At 30.6% G+C, this 23,707-nt stretch overlaps 1 protein-coding gene across 1 annotated transcript in view; it reads left to right on the plus strand.

The window, feature by feature from the left end:
• Positions 1-23,707, plus strand: part of LOC106473495 (neogenin-like) — a 41,707-nt gene that overhangs the window by 5,966 nt on the left and 12,034 nt on the right. The window contains exons 3-17 of the mRNA XM_022403091.1: positions 1,251-1,396; positions 4,289-4,573; positions 6,454-6,607; positions 8,335-8,480; positions 10,104-10,379; positions 12,223-12,445; positions 13,357-13,511; positions 16,147-16,434; positions 17,379-17,428; positions 17,646-17,790; positions 18,527-18,637; positions 18,995-19,189; positions 19,441-19,536; positions 20,727-21,047; positions 22,511-22,618. Coding sequence (XP_022258799.1) covers positions 1,251-1,396; positions 4,289-4,573; positions 6,454-6,607; positions 8,335-8,480; positions 10,104-10,379; positions 12,223-12,445; positions 13,357-13,511; positions 16,147-16,434; positions 17,379-17,428; positions 17,646-17,790; positions 18,527-18,637; positions 18,995-19,189; positions 19,441-19,536; positions 20,727-21,047; positions 22,511-22,618 — 2,699 coding nt within the window. The remainder of the gene's footprint in view (positions 1-1,250; positions 1,397-4,288; positions 4,574-6,453; positions 6,608-8,334; positions 8,481-10,103; positions 10,380-12,222; positions 12,446-13,356; positions 13,512-16,146; positions 16,435-17,378; positions 17,429-17,645; positions 17,791-18,526; positions 18,638-18,994; positions 19,190-19,440; positions 19,537-20,726; positions 21,048-22,510; positions 22,619-23,707) is intronic.

The raw sequence follows: 23,707 nt of genomic DNA on the forward strand, positions 1-23,707 counted from the left end.
GTCCCTAATTTAGCAGTGAAAGACTACAGGGGAGTTAGCTAGTCATCACCACCCACCGTCAACTCTTCGACTATTCTTTTACCAACGACTGTCACATTATAACGCCGCCACGGCTGAAAGGGCGAGCGTGTTTGGTGGGACGGGGATTCGAACCCGAGCCCAAAGATTGCGAGTCAAGCGCCCTCATCTGGCCATGCCGAGCCACTATCGATTTGTAGCCCAATGAGCCCAGTCAATTGAAAATAAACTTTATTTCATTGGGTCGGACGTAGTCATTCGCCCTTTTCACTACTGTCAATGCGAATTCACATTTGTCTAATCTTTAACCTTTTTGTTTGTTTGTTTGTTTTTAAGCACAAAATACACAATGGACTGCTTGTGCTCTGCCCACTGCGGAAATCGAAACCTGATTTCTATCGTACCGCTTAACCACTTTAGAGCTAGCATTTTTTGAAACAATTTAAGGTTAAGCCCGTTATTAAAATAAACTTAAGGTATTTATCTTCATTTTTAATACCATTATAGACCTAAACTTTCAGGTTTTTGTTATATTTACTCCCAAGAAATAGCGGATTTATAGAGCAAAATCATAGTTTCGGTTTATCTTCCATGTTTGAAAGGTAATCAACATTGGGCCTTCCTCTCCTCTAGAGTTTGAATTTTTTTTCTTTTCTTCTGGGAGGGGGACTTTCGTTTTATAGATCTTCTTTGTCCATATGACTCACATTTTTATGCTATTGGTGACTGAACTTTGAAATGATAGCTTTTAGATCGAAATTTCTTATGAATTGTTTTGTAGCAATTGGAAGTTCGATATTACATACTTTCGTATATCTACTAGAATATAACATATAATATATTTCTAAAACAATTAAGTTCATTTCCCTGAGAAAGTAATTATATTGTTAGTCAAAACCACAAAGAAAGAGCATTTTACAGTAAAAATATTGTTTCTTAAGTTTTGTTTATTGTTAACCTCAAAGCTACACAATGAGTTGTCTGCACTCTGTCTACTGGGGGTATCGAACCTTGATTTTTTTAGCGTTATGTATTATAAGGTTGCAGTTTTACCTTTGAGCCACCGACAGCGATTCTTACGTAAAATATAACGTAATATAGAAACAATGAAATCAGTTTAAACTTGAATTCTATATTTTTGCCGGCAGCTTATATATGTTTATTTATTTTAATTAAACTTTTAATAAATACACCGACATTTATAGTAACAGAATTTTGTTTTTTATCCACAGGTCAGTCTTGTCAAATGGTTCCTTATATTTTAGTAGTGTTTATCATACTCGCACAGAACGACCTGACGAAGGTCTTTATCAATGCCTCGCAAGTATTGAAGAAATTGGTACAATTGTCAGTCGGACAGCAAAGCTTCAAGTCGCATGTAAGTGCATTAGATTTATTTTTAAACATTACAGTTCATTACTTTTAATGTAAGGTGACTCTATGATTACTCATGATTTAGTATTAAGTTTTCAAACTAATATTTTGAAATGTCTTATGTTAAACCGTTAGTTTTATAGTTCACCTACAATCACTTGCTTATTCTGTTGCATCGCCATCTATTGAGTTACTTTTCTCAGTATCGGTAGCTTTTGTAACTGACATGCAGTGTTGACAACTTAGTGACTTTTGGATTTTCCTAGCGAACCAAAAAAAATGTCAAAACGACTAGCAACAAATGTAGTGAATTTCACTAGTGGTAACACTACTAACAGTGATATTAAAAGAAAGAAGCCAATTTGTATAGTCACAAAATCACTCGAAAGCAGCTGAATAGTGTTAATGCAATACATTTTCATTGTTTAGTGAATATATATTAACAAGTGGACCCATGGGCCTATGACCCACATTTACAGGGCCGCTATAATACAAATTTAATGCTTGAACTACTATATTTCACTTTTTCAGTCTAATGATGATTGCCACTATAATGCAAATTTAATTTCTTTAACCAAATTACGAACAGTAATCACTAGGCCTATTTATTTACGTGCTCTAATGTAAATCAATACCAAATTTGGAAGCCGCTTTTGGGGAATTCCCGTAAACGTGTTTTCATGAAATGCTCGGGTTCCCTAACGGTGTAGGTGAAAAGTTTTACCATTGTGTAAATCTCGGGACCGAGACGATTCGTCAGGTACCATTCAGAAGTCGGTGTGACTAGCTGTTTGGGAGGAGTTACATGATAGACACACACTAAGTCTTATTATATAGATGCTATAATGTATAAGTTCAGGAGTGTCTCATCATCATAACGAAACTTTTCTATCCTGGATACATAAAATTTCTATAGAATTATATATTTTTTTCTGTTCAATTTTATACAAATGTTTAGTGACATTTTTGACGCCTTTAGCATGTCGAAATAGCGTCTTTTCAAGGTTTGTCTGCTGAATTCCTGCTTTGCTGAGTTAACAAGAGTGCAATTGTGTGAAATGGTTAAAAATAAGCAAGTGTTCAGATGTTATTATAAGCCATTCTTATAATAACATTGTATATATAAAGCCATTCTAAATAAAAAGTATACATATTTAATGTGACGAACGAAATTTTAGTAGAAGGGCTACTATATTGTTACGACAGCGGAAGTCACGCGACTCTGGAGTTTCTAGAAGGATCGGGCAACCTCACGAATGTCCCAGCGTTTGCTAGACGCCCTCTTTTTTAGTATATAAGCCGAAGATAGATTAAAGAAAAATAATTAATTGAGTCAAGCGAGCAGTAGGCACCGTAAGTAAAGTGTGTGAATCGCTGTAAATTATAGCGTGTGTTTGTAAAAGTAGTTAAGTTTAAAGTAACTGTGCAAATTAAGTGTATTTCAAAGTTTTTTAACGAGAAAGAATAAACTAGTTTTAATTAAGAAAGGACGTGTATCGCTGAAGTTTCTCGGAAAGAATTTTTACAGGAAATTATCAAACAAGCAGATACGTAACAATATATTATGTAAAAAGACCCAAACTGAGAAAGCAGTTAAACTTAAAGAGACCTGGAATTTTAGCCATAAATACAAAAGTATACTGAGCACATAATTTTCTTGAAAGTGTTCCGCCATGACTGCATTAAATATCACTGCTACCACATCTTGTCACCATAGACCAAACTTTCTACCCTAGATTTCAACTAGGCTAAGGATTAAATGCACCACAAGGAAAAAAAATAAACAAATTTGCAGTTATTCAAGTTGACAAAACACCGTAGGTCCATAATTAGTTGTGTGTGTGTGTTTTTAAGGAGCAAGTTGATGTAGGGGGGGGGGTTGGTTAGACATGCAGATTTTACAATAAGAGATCGAAAGTATAAGGAGTTGTTTTTAGCAGCCCCCGTGCTGCCAAAGACAGCTCAATACCGACTTTCAGAAAGTAGGAATCATTGGTTATTCGTAGAATTGCTATATGAAGTATCCAAAACAAAATAAATGCTGCAATAAAAAGTACACAAACAAGTAAAGTGGTAACAGATGGATTGATTTTAAAACAATTTTCAATCCCTACTTTGGTTGGCAAATTCAGACTGCTTCATTTAACTATACAGATCACAATGCCAATCTTGAAATTATAATTTTTTTTCTTTTATTTACAATGATAACTCCTAATGTCATTTCCAGGAACCAGTGGAATGAACTTCACTTGATATATTATAGATGACAAATTATTTTGACCAAATGTTACACAGTTTGTTCTACATACTGTTCCAAATACCCAAACTATTTTATGTAACTGTATATTCACTTGCTGAACCTTTAACACCTTTCATCGAAACAAAATGACTCACATTTATCAATTTCTCTCTACAGGAATGACCACTTTGTGGTTATTAAGGCAGTGTATTCTTGTTTTTCACAAACAGTGTAAATATATAAATACATAGATAAATAGTTTCAGTAAAAAAAATAAAGAAATTACTATTGATAATAATTATAAAAAGTATTACCATTGTATTTCAAAAGAACGAAAAACATACTATGAATATCTACCAAGGCCAAAAGATGTACATAATGATTTATTCAGATTTATAGTTATACACAGATTTGTTATATGTATGGTTCACATTGAAATAAACCAACAAAAATAATCCTATAAATTCTGAAAGATACAGCCACTTTCTTACTCAGTGGGAAAGCAACTTTTAATAAAACCTGAGGTATTTCATTCTTATAAAGTTGTAAGATGGTATCATTTGTATTCATTCATACAGTTACTTGTATTTAATATTAAAATTTGTTTGAAATGTCATTCAATATATCAGTTTTCTTTTCATCTTAATTTTTTTTCAGCATTACCCAGGTTTGATGAGCAGCCCCAAGATACGGTTGTGTTTCCTGGTCAAACAGCTTATTTTCCTTGTGTTATTCAAGGTATTCCTCCAGCTACTGTTTCATGGCAGAAGAATGATCAGCCATTACAAATGAATTCTTCACGCATGCTAGTCCTGCCAAGTGGTGCTCTTGAAATCAAAGCTGTGAATGTTGCAGATGAAGGGGGATATCGGTGCAATGCATCAAACATAGACAAATATAGAATCAGTGCTGAAGGATCATTATCAGTTAGTCTAGATTATTGTAAGGCTTTTGTTCATAGCTTTTTTTATATATCTATATATAAGAGAGTTTTGATTTTAGTCATAAATTAGTTTAGGGTAGTGTATACATACTTTAGTTTATTTCCTCACCAAATATTAAAAATGTTTTGCATAACATAGTTGTATAACATGTAATTTTCCAAGACTAAGTAAAAGCTGCTGTTATCTTGGGCAGCATATTCTTTTTGAATGAAAAAGAACAAGGGGGATAAGTCTCTTGTGGGCAGTCTGTTTGCACTTTATCACTGTGGGGCTTTGCAATCGAGCAGTTGTAATGTTTTAAAGGACTGGAAGGCTGCTTGCAAGTCTGGTCTTAGGAGGAGCTTACCATTTTGAGTAAAAAAGTATGTACTTGTCTGTGTTAGTTTACCAAGTAAGGTTGCTGCATTTGTAAATATTGATGGCCAGTTCCAACTCAATAAATAGCTTTAGTACAAAAACATATGACTTACTAAATAAAAACGCCCCCCAGTGGCACAGTGGTGTGTCTGAGGACTAACAATGCTAGAACCCGGGTTTTGATACCCGTGGTGGGCAGAGCACAGATAGCTCATTGTGTAGCTTTGTGCTTAATTAAAAATAAACTAAATAAATAGATAAACTATTAGATATTTTCAAAGTCTGTTTGCAATACTTTCACATATTTTGGATACCCGATTATGACGCATTGGTTGAAAAATGCTGCCTTAGATGTTTTAGATTTGCTATTTGATAATAATTATGGATGGTCAATGTGGCTTCATTTTTTAATTTAATATCTTTGTGGGAATTCCTGAAACATGATCCATGACCAAAATACCTCATTATTAAAGAATGTTTTGTTACATAACATAGTGACAACAATGGATTGTTTTTTATATTCAAACGGTATCCCCCCCCCCCGGCCCGGCATGACCAGGTGGTTAGGCCGCTTGTCTTCCAATTTGAGGGTCGTGGGTTCGAATCCCCGTTCCACCAAACATGCTTGCCTTATCAGACGTGGGGGCATTATAATGTGATGGTCAATCCCACTATTTGTTGGTAAAAGAGTAGCCCAAGAGTTGGCGGTGGGTGGTGATGACTAGCTGCCTTCCCTGTAGTCTTACACTGCTAAATTAGGGATTGCTAGTGCAGATAGCCCTTGTGTAGCTTTGTGCTCCCATCCCCATCCCTTCAGACAAGTAAATTTTTAAGTCCACCATTTAATTTTTAAGAAATCATGAATTCCCATACTGGAACTCTTGTAAAGTGGCAGTGAACCTACAGCAAATATGCAATATAATTTCATATACTATACATTGGCTTAATGGAACGTGTTCAGAGGACTGCTGGGATGATTTTGGATATAAAAAGAGTTATCTCATATTTCTCATTTTCTCTCCAGAAAGAGTAAGAGGTGATCTAACTGAAGTTTACAAGATTATCCAGGGGGTTGATAGAATAAGGACTTTTGATTTCCTTGTGCTGTATTCTGCAGACAATAGGATGAAAGAACACAAGTTTAAGATTTTGAAGAGACAGGCTAAGCTACATTCTAACAAGTGAATATAAGAAAAGTCCCTCGATGGAACAGCAGTAAGTCTTCAGACTTACAATGCTAAAATCAGGGGTTCGATTCCCCTCGGTGGACACAGCAGATAGCCTGATGTGGCTTTGCTATAAGAAAACGCACACACACACACACTCTTAAGAAAGTGAATGTTAAGATAGGATTAATAACCATCATAAAAAGCATTTAGTATCATTAAAATATAAATTGTAAACACCAGTCATAGAACTTCCTTCTCTTTTGTATTCAAACTTTCTGTATAATTGTTTGCTTGTTATGTTAATTAACAAAATATAAATTGTTTCCAATACTGATTTTATGATTTTTTTCAGTTGAATCTTATAAAACAAAGAGTCCTGAATTCATTGTCACTCCAAAAAACACAATAGTTACCGAAGGATCAAATGTTACACTAGACTGTGCAGCTAATGGTAATCCTCAACCTCATATCACCTGGTTAAAAAATGGTGTCACTATTGAAATGAAGTAAGTGACTTCTTTCATGAATAGTAATGTGTTTAATACAAAGGTATTATATTTTGTTCCAAGAACTATTACCTAAATATGAATAATTTATAATAATAGTTAGTAAAAACCAAACCACAGATCATGGTCCTATTTTTGTTTTTAGTCTTAACTATTGCCATTAAATTGATGATTCATTCCATTAATTTATTTTGATGACTGTTTGTAAGATTTTTGTTTAAAGGAACACAAGAACAAACAATAAAACACTAAACAAAATAGATAAGTGTCTAAAGTATATAGTCTAGCATGTTTTGTTGTAATGGATAAGGATGCTAAACATATAACTTGACTCCATGATTGGAATTTTATAGTAGTGCTGTGGGGCTGAGGGTTTTAGAATTGAACTAACAAGACACAGGATCCTTTACCTGGATTCACACAATATTTTCTTAATTAAAAAAAAGACTCCCGTGTTACTGTATGACTCACATCATCACCTCAAGTATACAACACACCTAAGTTTCCTCCCGTGCTAACAACGTATGGTAAATCTGAAGCATCATTATGCACATGGATAACACTACATAAACCACCAGCTTAAGCTTGTATGTAACTAGATAGTTTTGCTCGTAAAAGCAACTTTTTTTTTAAGCATATAGTAGCTAGAAGTAGCTTGATGTACATGTTTTACATAATATGCCTATGGGTTTTGTGTTTAAGTGGTTAAACTTACAGGAAGGAAATGTGAACCTGAATATTAAAAGTAATAAGTTTAAGCTCTGAAAGTCTAGGTCTAGACCTGTTCTTTGGCACAATTATTTTTCTGTTTTTAATTCTAAACTTAAAGGATGATTTTTTTTTCTGATGATATGGTGTATTGTTAGTTTAAAGAACCAGATGTGAAAGCTACACTTGGTTTGGTTTTGTTAAGAGCAGAGTGATTTTAATGAATAAAATAGCCTTCTGTTCCTTTGCTCTTACTTACTGACAAATAAAAGGTAGTAATAAATGAAATATTTGTGAAACATACAATTGTATTTATTTTCTCAATTCTGTATGTTCAAATCCTCATTGTTCAAATTACTTAAACCAGATATCAGTCTAGTAGCCTGCTTCAGCACTCTACCTAACATACTGATTGATATATTATCTGTAGTAAGAGAATCAAACCTACTCACAGTATTGCTGTGTTTGGTCTAAAAGAATCATTGATTCTCTGTTAATTCACTGTTTATCTATACACACTTTACCCATGTGTTACTAGCTAACTGATATTGAGAGTTTAGGGATAAAACACATCTAAGAAGAGCTGAGGTGTTGTTAAAGATAATAACATTGATCCAAATAATATGGCAGTATCAGTAGAAGCACAAGATATTTCCTGACCCACTTCCAATTTTGAATACTTAAATCAAGTCATCTGTAATTCTTCCATATTTAAAATGAAAGAAGATCAAAACTTGAACTGTTCTTGCAACGTACATTCATTAACCAATTATAATTCCACAATATTAGATCTAGGCTATTGAATTCATTAGACATTACTGTTAATGTAGGTTTGGTCTTGATTAATAAAATTGGTAAACATGTAATGTTCAAAGTGTGAAGGACAACTGTTTAATGCTGGCAACTTGTCACCTGTGCTTCTTTGTCTTTTTTTTTAGATAGTTTAGTTTATAATGGGTTTATTTCTATAGTTCAAAGTAACTGAAGTAGAATCTTAGTGTGTGTTTTTGTTACTTCAGTAGAAAATTTGAGAATCGCTTCAAAGTACTTGGTGTAGGGAGTTTAGAAATAAGAAATATTCAAGAAGATGATGAGGGTATCTATATGTGTCGAGCAGAAAATCATATTGATTCAAAAGATGTTTCAGCAACAATAGAAGTACAAGGTAATTAGTTTAAACTTATCTTTTAAAATAACAAATATAGAAAAGACATTTATTTAGTGATAATTATTTGCCACTATAGCGTGCAGTCTACAAAGATACTATCATCATCACCATTTTAATGATTCACTAAAACATAATTTCTTGCTAAATGACTTATATCTATCCATGTTTTTGTTCAGCAAATAATAATTATGTAATAAGTTGCATGTTCCAAAAGAGTACCTCCCATTTAGGTTATAATTGTGCTAGTTTTGATTGTTGGAACTTATTTCATTTCAATTATATTTGCCCAAAAAACGTTATGTAATGATATTTTGTACTTTATTAGTTTAAAAGCATTATTTATAATAACTGGTGCCAATTGCAAAAAAAAACAAAAATTAAAATGGTGGTGATGATAGTATCTGTGTAGATTACATGCTATAATAGCACCAATAATTCTTTACTTAAAAACACATTTCCACTAATATTTCAAACTTGTTAGGTTTTGTGGAATTTAAATTTCCTATAATTTACCACTTGTATTAAAGGCATTATTTATGATTTGTGTTCATTATAATGAGACATATGCAAAAGTATTAATTCTAGAAGATAAAGTAATAATCTTATTTAAAAGTGAAATAAATAATGCATTCATATTTACACTTCTTTGATGACCATAAAATCATTTCAAAGCAAGATAGTAACTTCTTGATATGTGATATTGTGGCTTTAATCTTATTAATTTTTTATAAAAATTTGGTCCCCCTAGTGGCACAGCAGCATGTCTGCAGACTTACAACACTATAATACGGGTTTCAATACCTGTGGTGGGCAGAGCACAGATAGCCCATTGTGTAGCTTTGTGCTTAACTTCGAACAAACAAACAAAAATTTGATGATGAAACTATATACATGTTATTCAAAAAACCACTGGCCTAAACTTACAGTGATTTCAGGTATTGTAGCTTTTAGCATGGATTTAGGGGCCATGTCTAAAATTTGATTTTTGAATAAATTTAACTTATTATTAAATAACTCAATGGCATAACCCTTATAACACATAGTCATCAAGGTCTTTCCACATCTACTTTTGAGAAAAGTAAAAATTTTAAATTTCTCTCTCAAACTTTTCTAAAGTGCTAATCTCCATTACTGCTGACAGAAACTCATTCCATAAGTCAGTCAGTCTTTAGAAAACTAAACCTATCTTAACTGGACCGTAATTTATCTTTTACATATTGGATTGCGTATTTGTTGGAAAATAGGAATTATTGGACTATAAATTTAAAGTTTGACCAAAAGTAACTTAATGATATTTTTTCTCAACACTTAGTATGCAATATATGACCTTTGGAATATTTACTCTCTTTAAATATCACATCAAAAAACATTTTGAACCATCCTTTTTCTCAAATATCGTACAAAAGCTCTGTTAGGCATTTTAATTTTCATATATATATTCCACCAATAACTTCTCTTACAGTGCTGTGATCTTGTTAATGTTTAACTTTATGTTTTGTTAAGCTATTGATGCTACCTGCTTTTTCTTATGTAATAAAATTTATGCTTTTCTTGTAAAATAGTTGGATTAGAGTATATATTTGAAGAAAATATTTGAATATTTCCATCTTTTCTTTGTAGTTCCTCCCAAGTTCATCAAGAAACCACACAATAGGTATGCTTATGAGAAAGAAGACGTAGAATTTGAATGTGAGATCTATGGGCAACCTGAAGCAACTGTGCAGTGGATCAAGAATGGGGAACTTATTATACAAAGTGAATATTTCCAAATAGTAAATGGTTACAACCTTCGCATCTTGGGACTTGTTCGTTCTGATCAAGGAATTTACCAATGTGTCGGAAGAAATCCAGCAGGAAATATCCAGGCTTCTGCCCAGCTTATCATTTTGGATCCAAGTAAATATGTTTTACTTATGGTTTGATGCTTACTTTATTTTTTTGTTCTCTGTGTATTTTTCTTTTCAAACTTACATTCATATAGTTAATTATAAGTAAAAGAATTTATACATGAAGTAGAATCTTAAAGAACAAACACTATGAAATAAAATGTTAGATCAAATTTTCTTTATAGAAAGATAGCTAAGTTATTAAATATGAATGTACATCATAAGGAAATGAAATTTATTACTGATAAAACAAAATGGCCATTAACATTATATTCTTTTTTTTTTAAGATTAATTCAGCTTCTTGATGTACTTTTAAGGGACCGGTTTATGCTAGTAATTTTTCATGTTATCCTTTACTCATATGATTACTTTGAAGAGTATTAAAGACAATAAAATGAAAAACTGTTAATACTGAAACTTTGCTAACCCTGTTTGTTTAACACCAGTCTTGTAATACCAATGGGAACAAAAGGTATCAGATTTAAGTTTTATCCAGATCGACTTTTGCTTGCTAATTCACTGCAATAGCAGTAAAATAAAAAGTAGCAGCAGGTATTTTATTTCTTGATTCATCCTTAAAGCATTCACAAATACTAATAAAACAAGAATGTAGTGACTTTAAAATATATTATTTTATTATTACCTTTGAAAAATGTCTATAGGCTAAGGAGAGTTAGACTGTTACAAGTTATAGCATAAGTAGTGTTATATACAATGTTGTGAGAGAAAGAAAACTAAAATATTAGGATCAACTAAAAAGAAATTATCAGAATTCAGATTTTACAACCATAGTACCTGTGCACGTGTTTTGGATCTAACCATCTGATATTTCATCTAAAAGAAATATATCCAAGAGTCCTCATTATTAAAATGCCATTAGAGTATGTTGGTTGTGAACTTTAGTTTTTGCATGGTAGATTTACCAGAAGGTTAAACTTTAATTTTTAATGTGTCGGTTCAAAACCAATTACTTATTTATATTACCATCTTTCAACCTTTCATAGACATCCTTTTGTGTTTTCAGGCTGTTTAATCATCTCCATATATCTAAATCATGCAACATATATTACACAATTGAAAAAAGCAAAAAATAATACTTTGTGATAAACATTTTAAAGCTGTGAAATTATTTAATTGATTAATGATGTTATGTTGCTTTTTAATTTAATTTTTTTAGAACATCAATTAAATGTCAACTTCTGTAGTCATGTTTGTTGTATGTTTGGCTGGTTTAACTCAAATGCTTGAGAGCCATTTGTGACTGAGACAATCAGTTCAGTAAATTATTTTGGAAATGTTTTTCATTCACATATTATGTATTTTTATAAAATTACAAATACAATTTTATATGTAATATGCACTTTTAATCCTTTAGAGTGCTTAAAAGCAGTAGATAAGTTTATAAAGGTGCAAAGCTTGTAATTTTTTGTATTTTTTTTTTACAGTATTTTTATAGTAACAAATGAGAGTACTGGTATTTGTAAAATTTTTGAAAGCATCATTCCATTATTGAATACTGTAAAGAAACAAATCGGAATTTTATCTAAGTTTATTAAATATTAAGGATGCATATGTGTGTTTAGCATGCATTACTACATTTATGCATGTAATTTTTTTGCATTTAAAAACATATTTATTTTGCTTGTTTTTCGTCCATTTTCCTGCACCCTGCCTAACCTATAAACTGACATTATTGTGGCTTTGAATGTTGTTGTTTTTAATAATTTCTTTTTCACTATTTTTGTCTTTCACTATTTTAATCTCTCTTTTTCTATGACTATTTTTCTCAATGGAATCCAAAATAATCTGTCAAATTCTATAAATTCTGTATGGTGACTTGTGATATGAAAAGACTCACCCCGCCCTACCCCTACTACCCACACATCTGTAACTATCCCTCACATGGACGTTATAGGTGACCAACCACTTCAAAAGGAAGTGCCTACCAGTCCTCAAAGAGTAACTGCTGTTATTGTGTCCACACGATTTGTTACTCTGTCATGGCAAGAACCAGCTCTTACAAATGGCTTGATTACTGCATACTCAGTTTATTATAAAGAAGAAGGCTCAAGCAGGTAGGATATTTAGAATATTTGATGACTTAATTCTTTGAAGCTATTTTTTTTCTCTATAATATTGCCCCCAGTGGCACAGTGATGTTTCTGTAGACTTGTACCACCAGAACCAGATTTCCATACCTGTGGTGGGCAGAGCACAGATAACTCATTGTGTAGCTTTGTGCTTAACTACAAACAAACAAATTCTATAATATTATAAATGTTTTAAATCTTTACTGTGTGAATAGAAACAGATGTAATTTTTTCCTTCAATTTAATGAACATTCCTCTGAAAAAAACAATTGAGAAGAATACTTTGGGAGACTGTTTTAAAGAGATTTTCATATTTAATCATATAATAGTTGGCAATTTTAAATATGTTGTTTGATTAAGGAGAATTATAAAACTTGTATTCTAAAGAATGATGAGTGTATATAAACATGCTTTGGATAGACTCACATAACTTGAAACTCTATGAAGAAAGTATTGTATTTAACTGAACCTTGGACTATTCTAATTGTGTATTTTAAAGAATTATGTCAAATTCAGGTATGACAGTACTTTAGTTTCTTATTGTATAGTACAGAGATAAAAAAGAATGAAACTGAACTCTAATTGGAACATACAATAATTATTCTTTGTATATCATAACGGTGCAGTAGTAGAAAGAAACTCACTGAGATATTTACTTTTTCGTATTTTTTGCTCATTTTTCATTATAGAGAAGGAAAGTAACTGATACACTGAAATTCACATTGCAATGTATTTTATTTATCTCTATGGAGAGATAGGACGTAGTTGTAGAGTCAAACTCAATTTAGAATATATTTTTGATAATCATTCATCAAATAATCTGTGGTAAGAGAATAAATATTTACTAGACAGATTATGATTAGAATGTAATTTATTTTAAATATTGTATATTTTAGAGAGAGGGTAGTGAATACAACCAAATCCCGGTTACAAGAAGTCAGCATTCAGGGTCTTCGTCCTTCCACACAATACATTTTTCGCATTATTGCCTACAATCAACATGGACCAGGAAGTAGCTCTGATGAGATTAGAGTTGAAACACAAGCTGAAGGCAAGTTTACATAAAAAAAAGTGTATTTGATGTTTTATTTATTTCAGTCATACATATATGTTTAACTTTTTTGTTTTTTGCATTTGACATTTTCCAAACATTAATTGTTAAATAGAGAAACAGGATAAAATATTGATTTTGCAGAACAGTGAGATAAGAATTGTGCAATAACAATTAAGGAACTATATCTGTATTAAGCAAAAGCTATCAGATAATCTATGTTTTGAAATGTGTTTTTAATATAGATAAAAAGGGTTAAATTTCTATATTTTGATATTAGCAAGGAACTTAACTAAAGATGTAATAATACATTATTGTTAAAGTTTAGTGTAGTGCTGTCCAGTAACGATTTTATAGGAGAAAGTTAGCTAATGATTACGCCCACTCAGGTAGTTAATTTTTATTAGTTTGGCAATAGGTAATTGGCTAGTAATTATGTCCTATCAAGTAACTAGTTGGTAATAGTTTAGTTACAGGCTGTTGGCTCGTAATTATGTCCTGTCAGTTATGCAATAAGTAGTTTACTAATGATTATTTCATGTGATATAGCTAGTTGGTAATAGTTTGGTATATATATTCCAAGTCTCATGAACTGAGCATGATAGTCATTCACAAGTATAAAATCTCAAGTAAGGCTAGAGAAACTCACATTTTCTAATTTGTAAATGCAATCAGTTGTGATTGAGCCAGAAGTGGCCACTTATTGGTAAAATTTATTGATCATCAAGGTAATTCATATCAATTTCTGTCTCAAAATGCTTCAGAATACATCAAATTGCCCATTGTGCACTAGTGGCAAGCAGTTGGCACACATCACAATCTCAACACCATATGAACCTTGGACTTCTCTGTTGACAACATGTAGTTGGCTAGTAATAATATCCCATCAGGTAGCTAGGTAATGATTGTGTGTCATCCAGTGAAAATAGTTTGGCTGATGTAGTTACCTAGTGATAACAGTTTATCAATATCTATTTGTTTAGTAATTGTGTATTATTATAGATCTAGATTGTAGTTTTTAATTTTACTTATTTTTGTCCTGAACAGCCTTTTTCATGGAACAGTATTTTAGCTCAATGTTTACAAAATCATCAAGTAATTATTTGTTTCTGTGCTGGGAACATCAAGAACAGGTTGATATACGTTATTGTTCTATCAATATACTACTAAAACTCTGAGATTGTTTGTTTGTGTGCTTGTCTGTAATTAAATACAGCAAAAACAGTGCACAATAGCACCATATTTGTGATGAAATGAGAATACAAAAAGAATAAAACAAGTTTTGTTAAAATCGGGCCACAGGTTACTGAGTTAGCACCATTTTTGGGGTCACTTTTTGTACATTCCATTATTATAAAACTTTGTTTTCCACCTGATGAATCACTTTAAAATATCTTCTATACAACAATATATGCACAACAGAAGTTAAATGATGAGATGAAAATGTGTTATAACAGCACGTAAAAAGAACAACAATAAAATGGACCTACAATATTATTGACTATTTGCAAATAGTAACTAGGAGACGAGGTAATAAAATAAAAATAAAGTTGAGAACAACAACAAAATTTTATAAACAAAAACCTCTCGCCGAGCATTGGCTATTATATTATTTCCCTGTCAATGTTCTCATCTGCATTAAAAGGCATAAGATGACAAAAACAAGATATTGAAGAATCTATCTATATACTACTAAAACTCTGAGATTGTTTGTTTGCTTATTTTCTCAGTCAAAAAATCATTCACACTACCGTTCACGCTCTTTACGAAACTTCTTACTTCACTTTTTTGAAAAATGAAATGGTCTTTCCTTTTATTCCTGATCAACAATCAAATATCTTTTCTTGAATTATGAATAACACGAATGGATTGAAATATTTAATTCAATTATCTCAAAATAAACCTACATTTCGGTGCAATATTGAAATTAGCTTGAATTCTTCTTAACCTCTGAATAGTGGTTGACCCAACAGGTCATGGTGGTCTAGTATGATCTTAAGTTTTCTGTATCAAAATTAGCTATTTGTAATTTGAAGTTATTACAAATTCTTCTTCATAAATCACATTCTTGACCACTTTTATTGTTTAATTCAATTAAATGCTAAACCACATAAGATAAATAAGCCACAGTGTTTCATATAATTTGAAAAAGAATCCTGATTAGGTTCAAATATTCAGAGAGGTAGAATATTAATCTGATTAATAAAGATAAAATGGTAAACTTGGAATTTTAATACTAATTGCTTCATAATGTGCACCAGTTTCTAGTAAAACAAAGTATGTGAGGAATTATAGTATTACAATTTGTCTGCTCATCATATAATGATACTTATTAAAGGCATCATATTTTGGCATTGTTTGCACAATTCTAACAGGAGCAACATTAAGAAACATATTATAAACTTAGAAAAATTATGCATTCATTATCAGATAAATATCTTTCTATTTAAGCTCAATATAGACAATTCAATTTAAGAATTAGATAAAGGTGTAATGTGTATTTGAGAAAGTGGTTTAGTAATAAGTGATAGTGTGTAAATATGAATTTTTTATAATTTGTTATTAACATTGAACAGCTACAGTGAAATATATATATTCTTTAGAAGTAATCATTCATCACTTACCTTTTTAATAGTGCATGTTCCAGGTCCTCCACAGAACTTGCGTGCACTGTCTACTTCACCTACTTCCATTAAAATTCAGTGGCATGCCCCTGACAAACGTAATGGCCCAATAGATAAGTACAAACTTTACTACATGGAAGCTGGAACTTCCACCGAGCATCAAATCACCACCACTGAAACCAACTACATTATCAGACACCTGAAAAAGTTTACAGAGTATAGCTTTTGGGTAGTAGCCATTAACCAAAATGGGCCAGGTGTAAGCACTAATGAGGTGTCAGCTCGGACATATTCAGACAGTAAGAAATTCATCTTAGTATTCTTAAACTTTAGAAATAATATTCAGTCGGAACATTATTCCAAAATTTTTTTTAAAAAGCATGAGTATTACTTAGTTCATCCTGCAGAGGAGCATTAGAATCATATTGTACTAATTTACAACTTTTATCTTCTGATGTAACTACACATGTTAGATTTCACTTCTGTAGTGTTTTCTTCAGAAATTATTATAGGACTCCACCTGTAAAAGATCATGATATTTCTTATTACATTTGGATCATTATTAATGAAAAAACTTGCATATCCTGTAACAATGTTAGAAGATTGCTTTGGTGATAATTTATCAAGAACATACAATGATATTTCTTATTACATTTAGATCATTATTAATGGAAAAAACTTGCATATCCTGTAACAATGTTAGAAGATTGCTTTGGTGATAATTTATCAAGAACATACAATGATATTTCTTATTACATTTAGATCATTATTAATGGAAAAACCTCACATATCCTGTAACAGTGTTAGAAGATTGCTTTGGTGATAATTTATTAAGAACATAGAATGATATTTCTTTTTATGATATAATTCTAAAGATTGTTCAGTTTTTCTAAGGCTATGTTCAATTCAGTATCATTAAAAGACAGTTTTTTTATTATTTTGTTACTATGACACTTAGTTAAAGGGATAATAATAATGTATCTAAGAAAAATTACACACACATGCATTTATATATATATACATGTTTTCTCCTAATTTTTGTTTTGGGATTGTAATTTTTTTAATGAAAAAAGAAGTTGAAAGAAAATCACTTTTAAAACCTTTTTCATTCCTTATTGAGGTTTCTAGACATCATTTATTAACATGCATTAACGTATGCCCTCTAAACTTTATACTAAAGTTACGTAAGTTGGTTTTCCTTCTATAATTAATGTTTCATGTATAATATTTTATAAATTTCTAGCACCAAGTGAAACACCACAAAATGTCTCTGTGGAGGCCTCTAGTTCCACAGTAAGTTGTAAAATTATATATTTTGTTGTTCAAGATAAATGATTTGATTACAGTTTTATTTACAGTTAAATTTGTAAATTCAGAGTAATCTGTGAAAGTGTTAGAAATTTCACTCGAATATTAATTTTTTTCACCTGTATTGAAGTGTGATATCATGTTGTTATATTTTCATCACACCAATATAATTGTTTAAAATTATTTTGTCAATTACTTATAGAGTTTAATTGTTCGATGGGAACCCCCTCCTAAAGAGACTAGGAATGGAATTATTACTGGATATAAAATTCGTTATAAAGTGAGAGGAAGCCGACGTGGTGAAACTGTGACTACTGATGGTAACAGAAGGCTTTATGCTTTAACAGGTAATCATTAAAATCCAGTTACATGTCTTTAAAAAATTAACATGTTATTAGTTTTCAGTAAGAAGTGTTTTTCAGATAATAAAAGATATTTTGATATTCATATAGATGAAAGGCTGTTATATTGTTCAATATAAAAGGACTATAATATAACGAGAAATAACAGTACTGAACAACAAATAATTTAATATAACATTTTATTATTAGTGTAAGGTCACAAAAAAGAAATCTGAGTAGATTGTATGTTTATTAGTGAAAGAAATATTTTCAGCTCACTTTTTGTTTGAAATTTCAAAGGTATCATACATAAATATTGATAACTATTTTTGTAGTTATTACTTCATATTATCTATGCAATAGGAGTAAACAAAGGCTAATGAAGGGGGTTAAAAGTCCCCCCTTAAGATTCTACTCAGAAATAAGTTAACTGTGGTCATGCAACTCTATTTTTGACTTAGTAATAACTAAATAATTTTGAGAGCCATGTTTCTAATGACACATATAAGTGGTCAGCTAATTTTAATTTTCAACTTATAACTTCTGTATTGTAGATATTAAAAAAGTTCATAAGACATTCAAAGACATATGAGTGTTTATTTGAAGTGCTCCTGATACTTCAGAGATTTTTTCAGATATAGGTCTGTTGATTGTAAAATTAATTTCTACTCATTATTGTTTTTGAGTCAGTTTATTGCTGTCATTCTTTTTGGATAAATATTAGATTTATTTTTGCCCTCAGATTTGGAACGAGGAGGCCGCTATAGTGTCAAGATTTCAGCTCTCTCTGTAAATGGTAGTGGACCATCAACACAGTGGTTTACTGTTGATACATATGAAAATGATCTAGATGGTAAGAAAACTGATTCATTGTAAATGAATATGTCTTAACTGTATGATAGACAGCACTTTGAAAAGTAAAAACTTGGTATTACTAGTATTTAGTTGTATAACTGAGACTTTATTAATGGGTACATATACTTGAAAAAATATTAGTGGAGTTAAATTGATTGTAATCAGAATTATAAAATAACTCGTACACTTATTGTTTTTCAGTTCCATCTGTCCATTTCTCTCCTGACTAACTTATCTGTCAGTCTGTTTATATTGGAGTGATGAGTTTTTATCTGATTTGACTTACTTGTTGAAAACTTTTGAGTAGCAGATATATATATTTTTTGATTATTATTGTATGCATTGTTTGGAACAGAATCTAATGTACCGGACCGACCTAAGAGCCTCAGGGCACGGCCAAGTGCTACATCAATATTTGTTAGTTGGACTCCTCCTCGTAACCAAAACATCATGATTAGGGGCTACACCATTGGTTGGGGTGTTGGTTTTCCCGATGTGTACACCAAAGTTCTTAATGGCAAACAACGTCATTACACCATTGAAAATCTTCGTATGTACACAAAAAATACTTAACCTAACCTAATTTTACAGTTCTTTTGTTAGAGTTTGACTTTTACAATAGTTTTTGTGTTCAATTTTTTTTAATATAATTGTTTATGAGTTTTATTACTTTCTCATCGCTTAACAGTAAGTTGTTTGTTAAAAATTATTGTGATAATTTGATTACTTGTGTACTTTTTTTATAATAATATTTTATTTTTCTAATAGAATATGAACTATCTCTATATATTATTTTTTCAGAGCCCTCATCAGAATATGTCATCAGTCTGAGAGCCTTCAACCAAGTTGGAGATGGCAGACCAATTTATGAAACAGTCAGAACTCATGTGAAAAGCAGTAAGTACTGGGCTCTCAAAGTTTAGAGAAAAGCAGAGAATCTTAAACTATAAACATGAATATATGATAGTTTAGATTAAGCTATAAGTTACAAAGCTTATTTGCCATTCATGTGGCTAGCTAGTAATATTTAAATTACTATGTTATATTTCCTGTCTGGTAATATTTTATTTGTTATAAATTTCTATTGTATTTAAATCTTAGTTATTTCAATTCTGTATCATCATTATATTAAAAAAAGTATTTCCTGTGGTTCACTTCTTTGCTGCTGAAAATCATTAATCACATGCATAAACACTTGTAAATATGCTTAAAAGTGTTTTTTCAATAGGTTTTAATGAAATACCATTTTTTATGGATGTCATTTAGTCAGCCACAAAAAATTTATTAATAACAATTCTAAGACCATACAAACGTCTGAGAGTCATTGAATCATTTACAAAAACAGGTTATTTTTATTAAGTTTATCTAATAGAAAGCAAAGGTGTTACTGCATTGTGTTTGTAACAGATTTCAATTTAATGTTACAAAATTAGAAAAACATAACAATAAATGTCCCAACTATATTCCCAAGTGGAATTTATTAGTTTTTATAGAGTTTTAAACCTCAGAGAGACCAGAAGAGCCCAACTGATAAACCATTAGTAAGGAAATTATTACTGTATCTTAAAAAATTCAAAATTGTTTGAAAATAGATCAAATATATACTTTTATCTTTTATTATTGTGTTTTGTTAATCAGAGTGTTACCTTTATGTCTTTTCTACCTAAGTAAATGCATAAACTGGTAGTGATTATTATTTGAAAAAGTATTTACACAGTATGCATGAAGTCCAATGTTTCAATTTGATTTTACTATTATAATCACAGTAATATTTCATGTGAATATATCTTGAAAATCTCTGAATTTTTTTGTATCATGCATTAGAGAAATTATGTAAACATTGTGTTCAGTAAAAACTTGACTGTTTATTTATATAAAAACAAAATACTGATCTAAAACCATTCCTGAATTATATATTAATAATGAGTTGTTGTGCTGTAGAAAAATGCTAGTTTTTTTTAGTTTGGATGTATGTTAAATTTAGTAGTGAGGGGATTCTTTTTTTGTTAATTATAAAAGTTATATATGAAATAGTTCCGTAATTTGAAACTTGCATAATCTCACTCATCATTCCTTATTCAACACAGCACCTGAACCACTAATTCCAATGCTGCCACCTGTTGGTCTAAAGGCCATTGTTCTTTCTCCAACAACTGTTGTACTCTATTGGACTGACACAACTCTTCCTCGAAACCAGATAATTTCAGACAACCGCTTCTACACTGTTCGTTACACACCATTTACATATGATGCTCATGCCAAGTCCAGATTTTATAATTCTACTGATTTAAACTGTATGATTGATGACCTAAAGCCAAACACACAATATGAGTTTTCTGTTAAGGTGATCCTAGGACAACAGGAAAGTACCTGGAGTATGACTGCTTTTAATACTACACAAGAAGCAGGTATGTGTGAAACACGAAATTAAAGAGGAGAGGGCCTAAACCATTTTTGTCAAATGTTAACAAAAAATGAATTTCAAGTATTATACTTATGTATCAAAGTTTTAACTTTAAAACATGTTTTATTGCCACATTTTTCCTGGTCAGTCCTTGACATCCGTACTATATGATCAATAATAGTTTCAACATGAATCATAAGAGGTACAAAATGGAAAATAGAAAATATAGTAATGGTGAAAACTCGCCAAACTGAAATAATTTTATTGGTAAACATGAAAACAACCAGGCAACAGCCCTTCATCAGGTTTCCAGTGAGAATAAAACTGTTAATAGAAGAGTTTAGTTTGCAGTTTTATTATAAATGGAAACCCAATGAAGGACTATTACCTAAAACGTTGTTTTCATGTTTACCAATAAAATTATTTTAATTTGATGAGTTTTTCACCATTACTATATTTTGCATTTTGTAATTTCCTCGCCTATGCAGTTCTTTTGTTGTCATAAGAAGGTACAGTCTGGTTTATGAAAATTGAAAGTAACAACTCAAATGCACATATTCTCTTTGTATATAAGTGATGGGTTGTCATGAAATTTTGGTTTTTTGACTTTATAAATTTCTCAAAATTTGTCAGTACCACTAGCTTGGTTGAGCATTTTATCACATTTTTAATCCATTCCTGGATAGAATTTCCATGTTAATTAAATTTTGAGTTTTTTGTGTTTTATGTACAATTTTATTTTTTTACTAATGCAGTATTGAACACATTTGTATACAAGATACTACAACTCTTGCACTTTCATGATTTAGATGTATTTAGTTATTTTTGAAATGATGAAGAGGTGATTTATGTATAAATTAAACTGACTTATGCCGAATTTTTAAATACCATTTCCATTATGTAACTAGGTGTTGAAGTTTACCTAACTTGAAAAAATATTATTTCAAGTTGTTATGCTTCTTCTTGTTTCAGAATAATAGTGTGTTAGCTATGATTTCTGAAGTTTTTGCTAAATTTAGTGATCCATGAGGGAAAAACAATCTGTCTAGTGAACAAATTATGATAACAAAAATTATGTTACCTTTTAGTTAAATTTTCAAAGAGCTTAAACTAATAAATAAACCAGCCACAAGATAAATGTTTATCTGTATTTGTAGATTTTATATTTGACCCCATACTTGTTGTTATATTAATCAGAATATATTGTTATTAATCATGATGTAAAAGTTTGGAAGTTTAAAAACATTTCATTGAAACGTAGTGGTTAGATATGTTGATAAGCTTGTTTAGATATTCATTCTTCTTTACATTAAGAAACTGTACTACTTCTGTCATTGCAACATGATACAAAGTGGTAATTACAGATTTATCAGGTAACTTGTTAAAATTTTAATGTGTTTGAATATTGTACTTTTTAAATACTATACCCAAAGAAATTACACAGTGTTATCTGTCATTTCTCTGTAGCTCCCTCTTCTCCACCTCGGGATCTTACTCTTGTACCTTCTGAAGATGATCCTTCAGTTGTAAATCTTCACTGGCAACCTCCAAAACAGCCAAATGGACTTATCACAGGTAAGGATGGTGATAGAAAATGTTAGTAAACATTAAACATATTAGTGATAATAACAGTGAAAAAGTCAACAGTAAAATCTTTGAAATTTCATGAACTGTAAATATTTAAAAAAAGTTATGTAAACACAGCAAATTGGCTCTCACACATTTGCTTACTGTTATATAACACACCAGAAAACTGTTTTAAACTAATAATTATTCTAAAATCTCTATTCTACATTCCTTGTTCTGAAAAGAAATAAGCAAAATACTAATTGTAAATTAAATTCCTTATTTAACTTTTTTAAAGTCATTATTTTTGTAACACTTGTATGACATTACTTTCTTTGCTTATAACTTGTTTAAATATTTAAATTGTTTAATATAGTTTAAACAGCTACTTGTTTATACATTTAGTATTATGCCTTTTCAATACAGTAAATAAAAGTGTTTTGAATATATATCCATGTTTACATAAAACAGTATAGTCAGTTTCTCACAGCTTTGTGAATAATGCATAAAATACACTTTTTAAATTGCCATGCTTACATTCATCTTATTGAAAAAAGTTGTTTGAAGTTATCTTTTATGCAATGATAATTAGAAAGAAAGTTGCCACTGTTAATTGCTTCCAAATATGAACTTCTCTTAAAAATGATTTTTTAAAATATTTTCGTACAAAATAGTAACTTAAATTAGTTATTTATTCAGTTTAGAAATACTGATGTAATTACACCTTTTCCCTTAAGGCTGCAACTGTATTCACATAGAAAACTTGTACTATATAGTTTTTTAACACAGTTTATTTTAACAGCTAGCCAAATATGTGCACATTGAACAGAATTCTTGTTTTGGATATGTTATTATAGTCTGCTTTAGATAATGAGTAGATTTCTAAAAGAAATGAGTGTTTTATTAAGGTCTATCACATTCTTCAGTGAAAATGTAAAAATAAATCAAATATTCTTATGGAGCTACAGGTGTTAAAAAAACTTAATGTTTTAACTTAAGTCAAAACAACATTCAGTTACTATTATCTTCTGTTTTGGTACATTATTTGTAATATAGATTGTACTAGTGTTTGTCATATATTACGAAAAATTGAAAGGC

The sequence above is a fragment of the Limulus polyphemus genome, unplaced genomic scaffold (assembly GCF_000517525.1).
Source record: "Limulus polyphemus unplaced genomic scaffold, Limulus_polyphemus-2.1.2 Scaffold131, whole genome shotgun sequence".
NCBI classification, from domain to species: domain Eukaryota; kingdom Metazoa; phylum Arthropoda; class Merostomata; order Xiphosura; family Limulidae; genus Limulus; species Limulus polyphemus.